Here is a 17,500-nt window from a genome sequence, read left to right as displayed (position 1 = left end):
TGTGACAAACCTTACAACGTTTTTAAACTAACCTGGATTAAAAATGCAAATGAACTGTCAGAGATGATAAATGGACGGCAGTCGCTGAATTAAAGCCGCAGTGCACTGAAGTCGTGTCTTACTGCTACTGCGCGGCTGCATGCTAGCTGTACGAAGGGTGCAGTGCGCTAAGCATCAGTTCGGGACACATCCGGTACTCACAGGTTGTCGGAATGGCTGTGGAGGGGCAGTGGGCGGAGTTTCCATGCTTCTCTGCCGCGACGTGGCAAAGCTCTTCCTGCGAGCACGAGCGTGCTCTGAAACACACAACACACACACAGAGAGAGAGATAATTATTCATCCACAGAAACACACACACACACACACTGGGCTGTGTCTCTCTCTGGGCTGCTGTCAGTGTTTTGTCTTGTTTTGTGGTGATTCATCCCTCAGGACAGCAAACCTTTACAGAACTTACATTCCTGCTGCTATAAATACCCACACGCAGCCTCCATCTCTGCAGCGCTCTCTCTTCAGTCCCACAGATTCATCATGCAGCTCTCAGCATAATCACGGCAGAAATAAAGCCAGAGGGTTCACGGAAACACAAGTTCTCCATCTACTGTCGATCTCCGCCCGCTCACTCAGACTTTCTCCGCCGAGGACGTCAAAGACACCTAGACATCTCGAAGCGTTCGACGCGCCGGCGCTTTCTCAGAGTCACTTCCAGGTCTGACCCTCAGATCCAGAAACATTTCAGTGTCAGTCACTGCTGTAAATAACCACATAACTCCACCTTGATCTACACTCATTAGGCTACACCCACCCAATCAGTTAGACTCCGCCCACTCACTTAGACTCCACCCACTCAGCGCTGCCTCTTAAAGCATTTGAATGTTAAAATGTAAACGAACAGATATCATTATACCTTCCCAGGTGATTAATCACAGTATGTTAAGACAATTGTTCTGTATTACAAATTTTCTGAAAATTTAATTTTAAAATGCAAATAAGGCATTATCTAATTTAATATGCATTCATTTGGATTTTTTTCGAGAACTGAAATCTTGAAATTCTTTGTTGACATATTAGAGTTAAAGGTTTTTTAAAGGATTTCTCTTTTTATAACTCTATAAATCAGAAAATACTGTCAGCAGAAAGAAAACCATGTTTTTAGGAGTAAAATGTTGTATAAATCAGTGTGATATATGATTTATGAACAAACCCTCAGTAAAAACCTTCAGGATGTAAGTTTTGCTGTAAGTGTTCCTGAAGTGGAGAAACAAACTTTGAAAGATATGGATTGGAATTGAAATCTACAGATGCAAATAGATAAAGTGTTATAAAACAAACCCTTGGCTCAATTCATCAACCACTAGAGCAGCTCTCTGTCAGTCTTTATGTTGCAGTAATACCCAGTCCAATAAAGAAAGATGATATTGAACAGTATTCGCTGTAAGTGTAAACCGTCTGTCATCACATGCACACACTGCAGGATGTGTATTTTATTGTGTGGTGTTCATAAGTATATCTAAAGAACTTTTATAAGAACTGGCACCTTCTACTCTCAGGCTGTTTTGCTTCTTATTACCCATTTCATGGATTTTAAATATTTATTTGCACATTTAAATTCAGCTCGGAGATGTAAATGACTAACTCCTCTCGGCGTTACATCTTAAAGCTGTGTTATACATTCATCTCTGTGTCCAAGAGCTTTGTAAAATTACTTCTACTCCTTAATAATATGCGATGAACGTGTTTTTTCCTCAGTCAGATGCTCAACACAAACACATATCCCTCAGATCATCATCCATTTAACAGCAAACCACAAAGTGCTTTTCCTTGTAAGCGATCGGACCCTCGCACCACTTCACCTGACGCTCGATTAAGGGCTATAAACGGCTCTCTGTGTGTCACTTCTCAGTCAGATCTGAACTCTTGAAGCTGAAGCGTTCAGGAAACCTGTCAGGAAACAGTCATTAGGGTGCGAGTCACCATCACTAATACTAGTCATAAGATCAATGTGTAGCTCTTTAGACTTGATCCAGTAAGAAACCACCTAGCAACCACCAAGAGCACCCTAGCAACACCCTGACAACCACTCTAGCAGTGACTCTGGCACAATCCAACACCAATAATGTATTTTCTGATGAACATATCGTAAATAAATAGTTATTGCTGTAAGTGTGTTAAAAAACAACAACAACAACAACAACAAAAAAAACAGTTCAGCCAAAACTGAAAACACGCTGAAAATGTTCTCACTCTCAGATCATCAGAGATTTAGAGGAGTTTGTTTCTTCATCAGGTTTGTAGAAATGCAGCACTGCATCAGTGTCTCAGCAATGGATGCTCTGCAGTGAATGGGTGCCGTCAGAATGAGAGTCCAAACAGCTGATAAAAACATCACAATAATCCACAAGTAATCCACAGCACTCCAGTCCATCAGTGAACATCTGGAGAAGACAAAAGATAAAACACATCCAGCATTAAGACGCTTTTAAATCAAATATTGAGTCTATAATCCATAATAACACTTCCTCCAGTGAAAAAGTGCATCTGCTGTTGTCTCTCACATCAAAACCCAGACACATATTTGTTTAGAGCTGTTTAAACGCTGCTTGATCTGTGCAGATTTCTCTCCTGATTCACACCAGAACACTTTTTCACTGGAGGAAGTGTTATTATGGATTATAGACTCTATGTATTTGAGTTAAAATCGTCTTAATGCTGGATGTGTTTCATCTTTTGTCTTCTCCAGATGTTCACTGATGGACTGGAGTGCTGTGTATTATTGTGATGTTTTTTTTTTATGCAGCTGTTTGGACTCTCATTCTGACGGCACCCATTCACTGCAGAGCATCCATTGCTGACACACTGATGCAGTGCTACATTTCTACAAACCTGATGAAGAAACACACTCATCTACATGTTCTACACATGTTTGAGTCAACTGTTCCTGTAACGTGTCAGAAATGACACACCTGACCTTGAAGTAAATCACTGTAGTACACAGATGCAGTCATTATGTTTTTTTGGCATAATGGCTGAAAGCGGAGTGACGTCTGTGTGCTTTACAGTCTTTAATAATCTGTTATGAGTTCATGACGCATTTCTCCTTCTCTCCGGATTCGGTAATGACAGGGTTTTTACAGGATTATGAGATCTGTGTGTGCGGGAACAGTTTTGGGAATATCAGCCGTGTGCCGCTGATCTATAAACACGAGCGTTAATCATCAGTGACTGATCTGATTCCAGCCTGCATCAATTACACAATCACACTAAAAATATAACACAAACATGAAATCACCGCAGATGCTTCATCGAGACTGGAAGAAAAACACGGAGCTCATCTGAAGATCAGTCAGTAATCCAGGAATACTCATATCAGCACTCTCGAACCCACCACAGAACCAGACACACAGGGCAGTTCCTTCACAAATTCTGTTTTAATTTCCGTCTACTCTATTTTCATTTTTCTGGTTTCTGTTTTAATGGTTTAATTGCATTTTAATAATCAAAAAGCATGTCTAATTAATTTAACCATTTATTGATTTCTCCAATAATGCGGCCCTATTAGATGCTTTTATTTTTAAGTTAGAATTTATTTTTATCTGGATTTATGATTTAATACAAATTTAATATCAAAAACAGTGGTAATCAAATAAAGCCATTAACAAATTCAAGTTATTTATTTTTTTTCCAAATACTTAAATGCTTTTATTTTTAAAATTTGACTTTATAGTTGCCATATTCTTTAAAAAATAATGTTTCAATTAATAGTTTTATTTTTAATATTACTATATTGAGAAGTACAATCTATTTATAAAAGTAATAAAATAAAAAGAACAACTTTTTTTTTTTTTAGCAAAGTGCTGCACGGAAAATTTAATTCTGAAGAAAGTAATAATAATAAATATTTTTTAAAATAACCGTATTATTAATACTTTCAGAAGTACATTCTAGCGTACAGTAATAATTTATTTCTGTCATTATTTCTTAAACCTAACTTTTATTTTGGCGGGCCGCAGTAAAGATAGAGTTTCTGTGTGCATCTGATGATAGTTTTATCAAATTAAACTGTGAAATGCTTGCAAACACGCAGACGTCATATTTCAATAGCTGTCTTATTGCTTTTTAATATTCATTGATGTGAATTGATTAAATGTACTTTTGATTTATTCATCCAGAATTTGCCAAATTCCGTGATATTCTGCGTTATATAGTAAATTCGATTATTACGAGTCAAAAAATCATAATGAGCCTAAAATAACAAAAAAAAAAATCCAACAATAAGTCCATACAAGATTAATTAAAACGTGCATCTGATCACTTACTGATTACTTACATGTATGATCTGAGGAATCTTTCAACACGCTTTGCACACGCTTGACTTTTATCACGGGAGGTGGAGATCTAGTGATGCAGGTGTTCTGATGTGGAAAGTTTCCTCTCACACTCGTCTTGTCCTTCTGTTTTCTTGAAGTTTTGCTCTGAATTCGAGGTCTTTGTTTGGTCGTCATGGAAACTGCCTCCTTTTAAGCAAAAAAGACACACGGAGCTCAGCGCTCGCAGAACACACAAGCTTCATGCACACAACCGCAGAAAGACTTTAATTAGTCATAAAACCGCCGAGCCGCTCGGATCGTAAATTACGCTTTCAATTCGCCCGGGTGCGATCGGGTCGCGCACGAAACACACACACAAACACACCCACGCACGCCGAACGCCAATCTGGATGTTAATGCAATGTCAGGCTGAAGTGTGTGTGTGTGTGTGTGTGTGTGGGTGGGAATCGCTGAGAGCATCGTTGATACACGTATCACACACACACACACACACACACACACACACACACACACACGCTTGAGGAAGGGTCTCTGTGTGGGCGCGTTCTAGCAGCTGCATCTCACCGGAGAGAAAACACAGAGAACATGAGCCTCCGTCCATCATCATCATCATCATCATCATCATCATCATCGTATACATGTGCTTCAGTTCACAAACAGCAGCAACAACAAGCTTCATTAACACTCATTACAGACCTGTCATTATTTACTCACCTGCATGATCCACTGTTCCCAGGCAGGGTTATTACCGCTGACTAAAACAACCAAAACAGATGTTTGAACTGATATAAAGCTGAAATAAAGCTTTAATATTAAAAATGTTGCATTGGCTACTAAGTGAAATAAGTGCTGAATTTACTGGAGACAAACTAGAAAAAGGAACTAAAACTATTATTATTGAATATAAATATTAAATGAAAAACTAACATCAATTAGAAATACACTGTATAAGTTGAAGCACCAAATTTACCGGAAAATGGTGATAAATAAACTAAAACTGAACTAAAACTAAGACTAAAATAATAATATAAATTAAACAATATTTAAAAAAATAATAAAAATGACAAAAGGCCACAGCAAATTTACTAAAAAATAGGGGTGTAACGGTACACGTATTTGTACTGAACCGTTTCGGTACGGGTCTTTCGGTTCGGTACGGTTGTGTACCGAACTAATACAGTTTTTTTGTTGTTGTTTTAATTTTAAGATCTTCAGCCACTAACACTAATTTTTCTTCATTTACACTTACGACACAAACAAAAAAAATTCGCGTCTGATGCCCGAGTTGAAAAATTTGAACTTTGGCGTCAATTCGCGCTGCGTTAACCAATCAGGAGCCTGCTCAGGAGTCACTCATTCAGCACGGAGGAACGACTGATGTTGTCAGTGAGCAGTCACCCGGAGCTATGACACAAGTTCATATTTCTATAGAGACAGGAATAAAAAGGACCTCGCTTGGAAGAGTGTGTTGTAAATACACATTTAACTTTTGAGTCACGTACATGTTTATCGACCCGCGGCCTTCCCGCCGTTTTTTACAACTATTTTCCCCCTAATATACAGCTACTTTTCGCTGACAAGATAATGTGTTTATTCAGAGGACGTGTGCAGGAAAAAGTGGAAGAGCCTCGAATGCTTGATCAACATCAGCCATCATGCAAACAGACAACCGCCCAGCACTAGCCCCCCCACAAGAAGCGGATGATTTCGCCTCGGACGTGCGTCAATTTCTTTTCAAACTCTTGCTTTCAAAGCGAATGCATTCAAAATGTTCAAGCGGCAAACTAGACGCGGTAGACGCGAATTTGACGCTCTATTCGCGTTTGGTGTGAATGCAGCATTAAAGGGGTTCTCCACCCCAAATTGAAAATTTTGTCATTAATCACTTACCCGCATTTCGTTCCAAACCCGTAATAGCTCTGTTTGTCTTCAGAACACAATTTAAGATATTTTGGATGAAAACCGGGAGGCTTGTGACTGTCCCATAGACTGCCAAGTAAATAACAGTGTCACGGTCCATAAAAGGAATGAAAGTCGTTGTCAGAATACTCCATCTGCCATCAGACGTGCAATCTGGCTTATATGAAGCAACGGGAACACTTTTTGTAAGCAAAGAAAACAAAAATAATGATTTATTCAATAATTCCTTTGTCAGCAGTCTCCTCTGTGTCTCTTCATATCACTGTGTGCTGTGTGTGCTCTTCTGTGTCATCCACGCCACAAGGATGCGCTGTTTCTACGTGTATTTAGCTTTGATTTGAAATAAAACAGTGCATCCTTGTGGCTTTATGTCTGGGTTAAGTTGTTAGGCCTAATTGTAATCTTATAATGTAAAAGTGCTCCCCATAGTTTTAAACATAAGCTGAGGTAGATTTGCATCACTAAGAAAATTGAAACTATAACTGAATGTATTTCAAGAAAGAGCAACTTGTTCAGTAAACCATTAAAAAAAAAAAAAAAAAAAAAAAAAAAAAAAATTAGTTTTTCCCCTGCTGTACCGAAATCACACCGAACCGTGACGTTAAAACCGAGGTACGTACCGAACCATCATATTTGTGTACCGTTACACCCCTACTAAAAAATAAATTAAAATGTACTGAAACTGAAAATTACAACGGAAAAGCTGTTTCAAAATATTTATAAAAATTATAATAATAGTATAGAAATAGTACTGCACTAAAATAAACAATAAAAGGAACACAATAATAATAATAATAATATAAGTCACTATAAAAGTATCAGAAAAATACTTTGGCAACACTTTACTTGAAGCCAGTAAATATAATGCATTATTAAAGTATTCTTCAATGTTGCACCGTCTGAAAGGTACAAACGTAACAAGGAATCTGAAAATACTGTAGTGCTTTTTATCTTTTATTATATATCACAATGCATATTAACTGTAATTCTTTAAGAAATACAATGCATTACAATGTATGTTATGAATATAATGCTTAAGTGTTTCCAGTTCTTTTAGTTGATAACACTTTGAATGCTGTGCTGTATTAAGTCTTCTGAAGATGTTTTGTGTGAGAAACGTTTATATTTATGCATTTGTCAGACACTTTTACTGCATTTAAGAGATACAGGGCACCACATCTTGAACTCCCTGGAAATCAAACCCGTGAACACTGAAGAGAAACTGGCTCCAATGAAAACCTTCCCCTCCATTGAAGCTCTGGCAGGACATATGAACGTTTAGCATCCCAGTGTTTGTGTACGAGGCTCTATCTTTGATATTTGATTCAGTGAGCGCGAATAATCACATCATTTCACACAAAGCATCTTCAGAGGACGTTGAATATAGTGCACTGGTTGTATGGACTCTTACGCAGCTTCTTGACGTGTTTTTGGCTCTAGATGAAGTAAGGACGGAATGTTTCTTTTCGGTGAACGATCACTTAAAGCTGACGGCTGATCTGGAGTCAGTAAAGATCATATATGAATAATATATCAGTGTGGATCTCTGCTGGAGGGGATCACATCACATTCATCTCTGCAGAATCAAATCAGCACGACAGACTCGACTGAAATATAAAACGATGAGCTGTGTTTCACGTCTGGCTTTACTCTACGTATCACACTACTGTCTGAGAAACGATCGGATACTTACACTTAATGATCATGTGCTGTTTTTAATTATGACTGTATGCAGGACTTCTTGTGCATTATATATTTTTGAATTATAGTATGTATTTTTGCACAAGAAAAATTCAGTTTAATGCATTATATACCTTGAAGTAAATTTAATTCTTTATATTTTTGCATAATATTTTGTACTATAAGAATTCTATTTAATGCATTATATGCTCAGCAATAAAATGTAATTCTTTGCATTAAATTTTTTTATAATATAAATTTTTGCATATTTTGCACTATAGGAATTCCATTTAATGCATTATATACTCTGCAATAAAATGTGATTCTCTGTATTATATTTTTGCTCTATATATATTTTTTCACAATATAAGAATTAAATTCATTGCATGATATAACTTGCAGTAAATTGAATTCTTTATAAGAATTAAATTCATTGCATGATATAACTTGCAGTAAATTGAATTCTTTGCATTATATTTTACATTATAAGTATTAAATTAATGTACTACATACTTGATACTTGAACTCTCTGTATTATATTTTTGCAAATATACATATTTTTGCATTATATTGTATTGTAACATATAATATATATATATTATATATATATAATATATATATATATATATATATTATATATATATTACATTACATTAATTGTAACTTATTATATTGTAACATGCAGTAAATTGAATGCTTTTTGCAATACACAATATATTTCTACATTACAATTAGGGCTGTATACCTTGGAGAACCTGGCGATACGATACATACCTCGATACACAGGTCACGATTCGATACGTACCTCGATACAGAGCTGTCTCGATACGATTTGATACAATTTTCGATTCACATGGGCCAGAGCCAATTAGTTAATGCTGAAACACATTTAAACAAACAGAACTCTGCATTTTTCTTCAATTTATTGAAGACAAAAGTGCATTATAACCAAAGTGCATTTTGCTTAAATATTTGCAACTTTAAGTGCTCTGATTAATTGTACACAAATTGTAAAGTCAACATTTAACTTTCCCAGGGTCCAGTCTGAGCTCACACAAGCACAAAATCTTCTTATTATTATTCTTCTTATTAAATCTTCTTATAATTCTTTTTTTGTGACACCATGTACTTGCCATAACTATTTCACTATGAATCACTTAAATGCTACATCTTGCTTTTAACATTTGGCACAACAACAAATCTATACCTCATAACAGGATGGATTTTATAAAATCTTAAGGCTAAACCAGGTTTGTCCTCAAAAAGGCAGGTTGAACAAAAATCACTGCAGCAACAAAACAATAACCTGAGGATACTCTTGGGTAATGCTAGCTTTATCCTATTAAGTAAAAACAGAAGTTGGTCAACATGCTTTGAGCTTAGTACACTTCTCTGTGCGGTTACAATATCGCCTGCCGTAGAGAAAACGCGCTCCGAGGAGACACTTTGACTTTGTATACATCCTCGGTACTGCTTTGTCGGTCATGTAGCTGCGGGTAGGGATCACATAACAGGGGGATCTAACGCGTTGATCATAAAGCGAAAGCCTGTGTTCTCGACAACACTGTAGGGACATAAACCTTTGCAAATATAATGCACCACAGACTCCGTAATCTTCTGTGCACGGACTGAGTTAGATGGAAGCTTGGATGTAAAAGTAGTTTGCGTGGGGTCCCCCGTGTGTTTTTTTGGCTGCGGCGAAGCTAGCTTGTCTGCATAGTGTCACTTGCAGCTGTGGGCGCGCAGGTTATAGCGTATAGAAGCCTTTTGTTTTATCGATCCCTTGGTTTCCTTCCTTTGCTTTTAACACCCAAAATGTGTCCAAACATCTGCCTTTAGGGCACAACGGCGCTTCTAAAATCTTCGACATTTTCCATGAGTTTTTTTTTAAACTCGCGGGCGCCGCTGCGCCCCCTAAGTACGATACTAAGCGCTAGAATGTCGATGTATCGTTTGCATGACACACTTTGCAGTAAATGTAATTCTTTGCATTAAATATATAATTAAAAACAAAAAATTTTTTTCACAATGTTTTGCACTATAATACAACTGAATGCATGACACACTTTGCAGTAAATGTAATTCTTTGCATTAAATATTATATATTTTTGCACAACATTTGCAGACTAACAGATATAAATTTAAAGCATGATTAAAGTAAATTGAATTCTTTGCATCATATTTTGTGCTATATGTTTTTACACTATAAAAATTTAATGTAATTACATAATTTGCAGTAAATTTTACTTTTTGCATCACATAAACCTGGCATAAAAATAAATAATAATAATACATAAAATCAGTATTTTATCAGATTAAACCAGAACACACTGCACACCATGAAGAGTCTGTGTGTGTGTGTGTGTGTGTGTGTGTGTGTGTGTGTGTGTGTGTGATCAGAGTGTTACTGCAGCACTGGAAGGAAATAAAAGTGCTTCCAGTGGAAGAAGTTCACTCAGTATCACCAAAACTCCAGAGATCTACAGCTACAGACCCAAACCAGCACTGAACACACCACGCAGAACCTGAGACGTCACATGAAGCTTAGCGTTTCTCAACTTCCAGACGCCCTCAGCGCTCAATCCCACAATCCCACAGGAGCCTGTTGCTCAGACAGCGAAGTCAACCACCTCTAGTACCAGTGCTGCCATCAAACACATGACCAGAGTATTTACAGACCATAACACCACCGAGACTGACCCTAGCAACAGCATAGCAAACACCTCTCACAATTCCCGCATGTAAAGATCAGTTTAATTCAATATATGTCTGAGATTACAGCGCTCTCATTAATCATACGAATGTTTAACACATTCCACCATACTTAACCCACGGCAGAAAATGTCAAAAAAAAAGAAGTGTGCAGATTCTGTGTGGGCCGATGGAAAACTGTTTTCGGCAGAGATCCACGAGCTACAGTAGCTATGATTGGAATTAAAGACTAGCAAATACAGTATGCATTATTTATACCAACTACCTTCTCAATATATACAGTACATTGCATATTTCTTTTATTAAATAGCATGTGAACAGTATGCATACCATCTATATATTTCTCAATACACTCAATATACTGCATATTATTTTAATAAAACAGTATGTAAAACAGTATTTATGCATTCTATCTATATATTTCTGCATGATACACTGTGTATTTTTTTTTTATAAAATAGTATGTGAAACTATGCAGTGTGCACAACTTCTAAAATGCATAAATATATACTGTGTACTCTTTTTAAAAAATTGTATGTAAAATAGTATGCAGTATACATATATCTAAATATGTGTGAATGTACATGATATACTGAATACTTTAATAAAATAGCACGTGAAACAATATGTAGTATGCATACCATCTAAATTACTCTGAATATACATGATACACCGCATGCTATTTTTAAAGTAGTATGTATAACAGCATGCAGTATGCATACCAACTATCTTTGCTATGATTCGCTGCACACTGTTTTTACAAAATAGAATGTGAAATAGAATGCAGTGTGCATACATCTAAATATATGTGAAAAAACATATACTGCATACTTTAATGAAATAGCATATGAAATAATATGTAGTATGCATACCATCTATTTTTTTCTGAATATACTGTGTGCTACTTTTATAAAATAGTATGTAAAACATCATGTAGTATGCATACCAACTATCTTTCTGACTACACATGATACACTGCATGCTATTTTTCTAAAATGAAAATAGAATGCAGTGTCCACAGCTACATCGTTGTCACATGTCATCCAGTTATGATCACATATGTATTTTAACTTTTAAATCCAATTTTTGTGAAGGAAAAACTATTGTCAGTCTGATCCAATAACCAGTCAAGCAAGAAATTAAAATCAAGTTTGTCACTGCAGAAATGTAAGGTCAAGTGCATTAAGCAAATCTAAGTGCATACTCAGAGTTCAAGTGTGCAGAGCATGCAGTGAGGAGACAGCACACCAGGAACAGTATTCTAGTGCACTACCGCCTGAGATCATCTGAGGTGGAGGAGTGTGCTCGGCTGGTCTGTAGGGGGCAGCACTGAGCGCAGTGGGTGGGACGCATAACAATTTACACTTAATAAGGAGCACTGCAATGATAACACACTACCGAGTGTTGCCAAGTCCAGTCGGGTTCCCTTAACACTGAAGCCACCGCAATCACGTGATAGTGAGCCACTGGAACGCGAATTTTACCTGAGGAACCCCGCCAGAAAACGCGTATTTGATCCCCGGGACGCGATCGGGCTAGTTTTGAGTAGCGATTGGGAGGGTTTTGTTGTGAAAACCTGGCAACCCCGACACTACTGTACATGAGGACACTGCACACATCTGTCTCTGTTCACTTCAGCCCTACACGGAAATATAATGCCGTTATTTTATCCATTCCGAACGAATGAGCCCTCAGAGTGTAGAGTGACGTGAACAGGAGTTTAGTTTGTGAGTTCGGACTTACCGGAGAAGAGCGAGCGGAGGCGTCGGGCCTCAGCGCGTCTCTGTCCAGGGACTAGCGTCGAAATGTTCAGCGCGTTCCTCCGTCATCTGTCTTTCTCACTGTCCTCGGATCAGTTCTGTCAAACGCGGGAGAATCACTGTCGGACTCTGTCCTCACACGAGCCAGTGATGCGGTCAAGCTTGCCGTGGACATGTGCGGTGCTCTTCATCACTGGCTTATCAGAAACAGCGAGATTCCTCCCTCTTTTATTGATATCTCAGCGCACGGTCAAACCGCGTCCTGCGGCTGCTCCTCCGTCTTCAGTCCGGCTGTCGCTGCACTCCGCTCGGCCCGCGCTCGCTCGAGTGTCCGGCGCTCCGCTGCCGTTTCCAGGGTAACGCGCAGATTCCCGCCGGCGCTCATCGTTCGCTCCGCGGCGAATGCGGCTGGCGCGCGCGCGGCGGGCTCGTCATGTCGCCGATGTGCGAGCGACCACTCGCGACATTCATCCCGTTACTCCATCGGAAAAACAAATGCGATATTCGATTCAGCGCGACGGTTAGACGCGAGCCAGGAATGATCCTGCGTGGGCGGACCGCGAGCGCATCATCCTCCTCATCTTCATCTCACACTGACAGAAAAGAAAAAAAAAAAAATCACGCAGCCCTGCAGCGCGCGTCTGACAGACTGAAGAGAGATCTGCTACTACCTTCACACGCACTCCCGCGCGCGCGAACACACATCTAATAACGGCCGCGCAGTGTTTAAATGGAAACGTCTTTAAAATATTTAAAACTTTAGCAACTGACAGAATTTAACCGTCTGTCTGGGTGAGCGGTGGGAGTGGCGCGCTTCCTACAGATACAGAACGATCCGGGTTCGATTCTCGCGCTGGAGCGCTGGAAGAGATCTTTTTTTTTTTTTTTTTTTATCAGTAAAATAAACTCTGTGTCATTAGATATTAGTGACGGATTAATAGTTTCAGCTGTTGTACTGCTGTACATTACCTGATCATTTAAAAAAAAAAAAAAAAAAAAAGGTCTCCTGCAGCGCTGGAAACAAACCCTGGTCGTTCTGAGTCTCAGGACTAACAATTATTTTATTCTTAAAACGAAAAGATAACTTATTACTCTTAACGTGACGGTGTCTAGTCCCATCCCGTGAATGCGTCGCGTTTCGCATCTCAGCAAATCTTTTGAATCAGTAAAGAAAAGTGGAAAATATAATTTTAGGGAACGATTTCATGAAGTTTTTCAATTCAGAACAGATCCTATCAAAGTTGTGAATCACACACTCGCACCCCCACTCAGAGCGCCGCGCTCGCGATGGTTCGGTCCGCAGCCGCGCTACACAACACAGCATGGAACAATCCAACCGGCGCACGGGGGGGAGTTGGCTGGTGGCACAACGACTTACAGTTTCCATGACAACACAAGCCTTCAATCTGTGGATGGCCGTCCTCCATATTAAATAAGAACGAGTATAAAGCAAAAGGAAAAATAAAGCGAGAGAGAGAGAGAAAGATGGTCGGCCAAAGTGCTTTCGCCCCCCCAGCCATTGCTTAACACACAGCTACAGCGATCTGTAATTATTGTCATGGTTACCAGCAGAAAGGCTGTGTGTGTGTGTGTGTGTGTGTGTGTGTGTGTGTGTGTGTGTGTGTTTCAGCACCTGAAATACAATCACATATATCTGTGTTAAACAAACAGCATTCAAAATCATATACCGTAACACTATGTGTGTGAATTTTGCATGTTTATATGTAAATATGTGTTTAAGAATGAATATAAATATGTAAATACAGCACCAGGACCTCCTGCTATGCATGAACATGCTGGTATTCACACATACAGTGCACATATGTATTTCTGTACATTTGCATTCACACAGAAACGCACAATATCAACATACTGACAGCAATAAACATGAGCCCTTTTATAATGTACACAAACAACTTTGGAGATGTGCCAGTGTTTACTTTTAGATTATTAGAATATTAAATTCACAGAGACTTTTGCTAACTACTTTCAATGAATAATCGCTAAAAGGCATGTTGACACCAAGAACGATAAATATAATGATAAATATTAATGTTAAAGTCCTGCTGACACCAAGAACAAGAAATATATCGATAAACGTTAACGTTGAAGGCATGTTGACACCAAGAACGATAAATATAACGATAAATATTAACGTTAAAGGCCTGCTGACACCAAGAACGATAACTAAAAACGATAAACTAATAACGATAAACCATAAACGTTAATGTTAAAGTCCTGCTGACACCAAGAACGGTAAATATAACGATAAACGTTAACGTTAAAGGCATGTTGACACCAAGAACGGTAAATATAACGATAAACGTTAATGTTAAAGTCCTGCTGACACCAAGAACGATAAATATAACGATAAATATTAACGTTAAAGTCCTGCTGACACCAAGAACGGTAACTATAACGATAAACGTTAACGTAAAGGCATGTTGACACCAAGAACGATAAATATAACGTTAAATATTAACGTTAAAGGCATGTTGACACCAAGAACAATAAATATAACGATAAACATTAACGTTAAAGTCCTGCTGACACCAAGAACGGTAACTATAACGATAAATATTAACGTTAAAGTCCTGCTGACACCAAGAACGGTAACTATAACGATAAACGTTAATGTTAAAGTCCTGCTGACACCAAGAACGATAAACGTAACGTAACGATAAAAGAACGTTAACGTAAAAAGGCATGTTGACACCACCAAGAACGATAAATATAACGATAAATATTAATGTTAAAGTCCTGCTGACACCAAGAACGATAAATATAACGCTAAACGTTAACGTTAAAGGCATGTTGACACCAAGAACGGTAACTATAATGATAAACGTTAACGTAAAGGCATGTTGACACCAAGAACGGTAACTATAACGATAAACGTTAACGTTAAAGTCCTGCTGACACCAAGAACGGTAACTATAACGATAAATATTAACGTTAAAGGCATGTTGACACCAAGAACGGTAACTATAACGATAAACATTAACGTTAAAGTCCTGCTGACACCAAGAACGGTAAATATAACGATAAACGTTAACGTAAAGGCATGTTGACACCAAGAACGATAAATATAACGATAAACGTTAACGTAAAGGCATGTTGACACCAAGAACGATAAATATAACGATAAACGTTAACGTTAAAGTCCTGCTGACACCAAGAACGGTAACTATAACGATAAATATTAACGTTAAAGGCATGTTGACACCAAGAACGATAAATATAACGATAAACGTTAACGTTAAAGTCCTGCTGACACCAAGAACGGTAACTATAATGATAAACGTTAACGTAAAGGCATGTTGACACAAAGAACAGTAACTATAACGATAAATGTTAACGTTAAAGGCATGTTGACACCAAGAACGATAAATATAACGATAAATATTAATGTTAAAGTCCTGCTGACACCAAGAACGATAAATATAACGCTAAACGTTAATGTTAAAGGCCTGCTGACACCAAGAACGGTAACTATAACGATAAACATTAACGTAAAGGCATGTTGACACCAAGAACGGTAACTATAACGATAAACGTTAATGTTAAAGTCCTGCTGACACCAAGAACGGTAACTATAAAAATAAATATTAACGTTAAAGGCATGTTGACACCAAGAACGATAAATATATCGATAAACATTAACGTTAAAGTCCTGCTGACACCAAGAACGGTAACTATAACGATAAACATTAACGTAAAGGCATGTTGACACCAAGAACAATAAATATAACGATAAAACGTTAACGTTAAAGTCCTGTTGTAACTACCGATAAACGTTAACGTTAAAGTCCTGCTGACACCAAGAACGGTAACTATAACGATAAACGTTAACGTTAAAGTCCTTCTGACACCAAGAACGGTAACTATAACGATAAACGTTAACGTAAAGGCATGTTGACACCAAGAACGATAAATATAACGTTAAATATTAACGTTAAAGGCATGTTGACACCAAGAACGATAAATATAACGTTAAATATTAACGTTAAAGGCCTGTTGACACCAAGAACGATAAATATAACAATAAACGTTAACGTTAAAGTCCTGCCGACACCAAGAACGGTAACTATAACGATAAATATTAACGTTAAAGTCCTGCTGACACCAAGAACGGTAACTATAATGATAAATATTAACGTTAAAGTCCTGCTGACACCAAGAACGGTAACTATAATGATAAATATAACTAAACGATAACGTTAAAAAGTCCTGCTGACACCAAGAACGGTAACTATAATGATAAATATTAACGTTAAAGTCCTGCTGACACCAAGAACGGTAACTATAACGATAAACATTAACGTTAAAGTCCTGCTGACACCAAGAACGGTAACTATAACGATAAATATTAACGTTAAAGTCCTGCTGACACCAAGAATGATAAATATAACGATAAATATTAACATTAAAGTCCTGCTGACACCAAGAACGGTAACTATAACGATAAACGTTAACGTTAAAGGCATGTTGACACCAAGAACGGTAACTATAACGATAAACGTTAACGTTAAGTCCTGTTGACACCAAGAACGGTAACTATAACGATAAATGTTAATGTTAAAGTCCTGCTGACACCAAGAACGGTAACTATAACGATAAACGTTAACGTTAAAGTCCTGCTGACACCAAGAACGGTAACTATAACGATAAACATTAACGTTAAAGTCCTGCTGACACCAAGAATGATAACTAGAGCTATAACGCTTAACGTAAAGGCATGTTGACAACAAGAACGATAAATATAACGATAAACAGCGTAAGCAATGTAATAAGCAGGTATTTTACACCATGACAGTCAAAACTGTGTCATTAATTGATACTGTACAATAATCCAATAACAATAAATGAACAACAACAATGCGCTTACCTTCGTGTCGCACTTTAACTTTAGACAGAACTACAGCACAATTATCCTACAAAAATTACATACTAAAAAACCACCAATCAAATTCAAAACAGACCAATAAAAAATGCCAAACTCACAAAAAACCAACAAAATCTTTATCCACCCACCCACACTAACCAACATCCTGAAGATCAAAATCAAAAATTACCGCCCAATAGGGCAACACTGTCTGG

At 37.7% G+C, this 17,500-nt stretch overlaps 1 protein-coding gene across 1 annotated transcript in view; it reads right to left on the bottom strand.

The window, feature by feature from the left end:
* Positions 1–17,500, bottom strand: part of syngap1a (synaptic Ras GTPase activating protein 1a) — a 156,098-nt gene that overhangs the window by 136,363 nt on the left and 2,235 nt on the right. Inside the window, 1 exon segment of the mRNA XM_042775895.1 lies at positions 202–296. Coding sequence (XP_042631829.1) covers positions 202–296 — 95 coding nt within the window.

Source organism: Cyprinus carpio, chromosome A19, assembly GCF_018340385.1.
Source record: "Cyprinus carpio isolate SPL01 chromosome A19, ASM1834038v1, whole genome shotgun sequence".
NCBI lineage: Eukaryota > Metazoa > Chordata > Actinopteri > Cypriniformes > Cyprinidae > Cyprinus > Cyprinus carpio.
The sequence above is the reverse complement of the archived record's forward strand: the minus strand, read 5'-3'. Positions and strand labels throughout refer to the sequence as shown.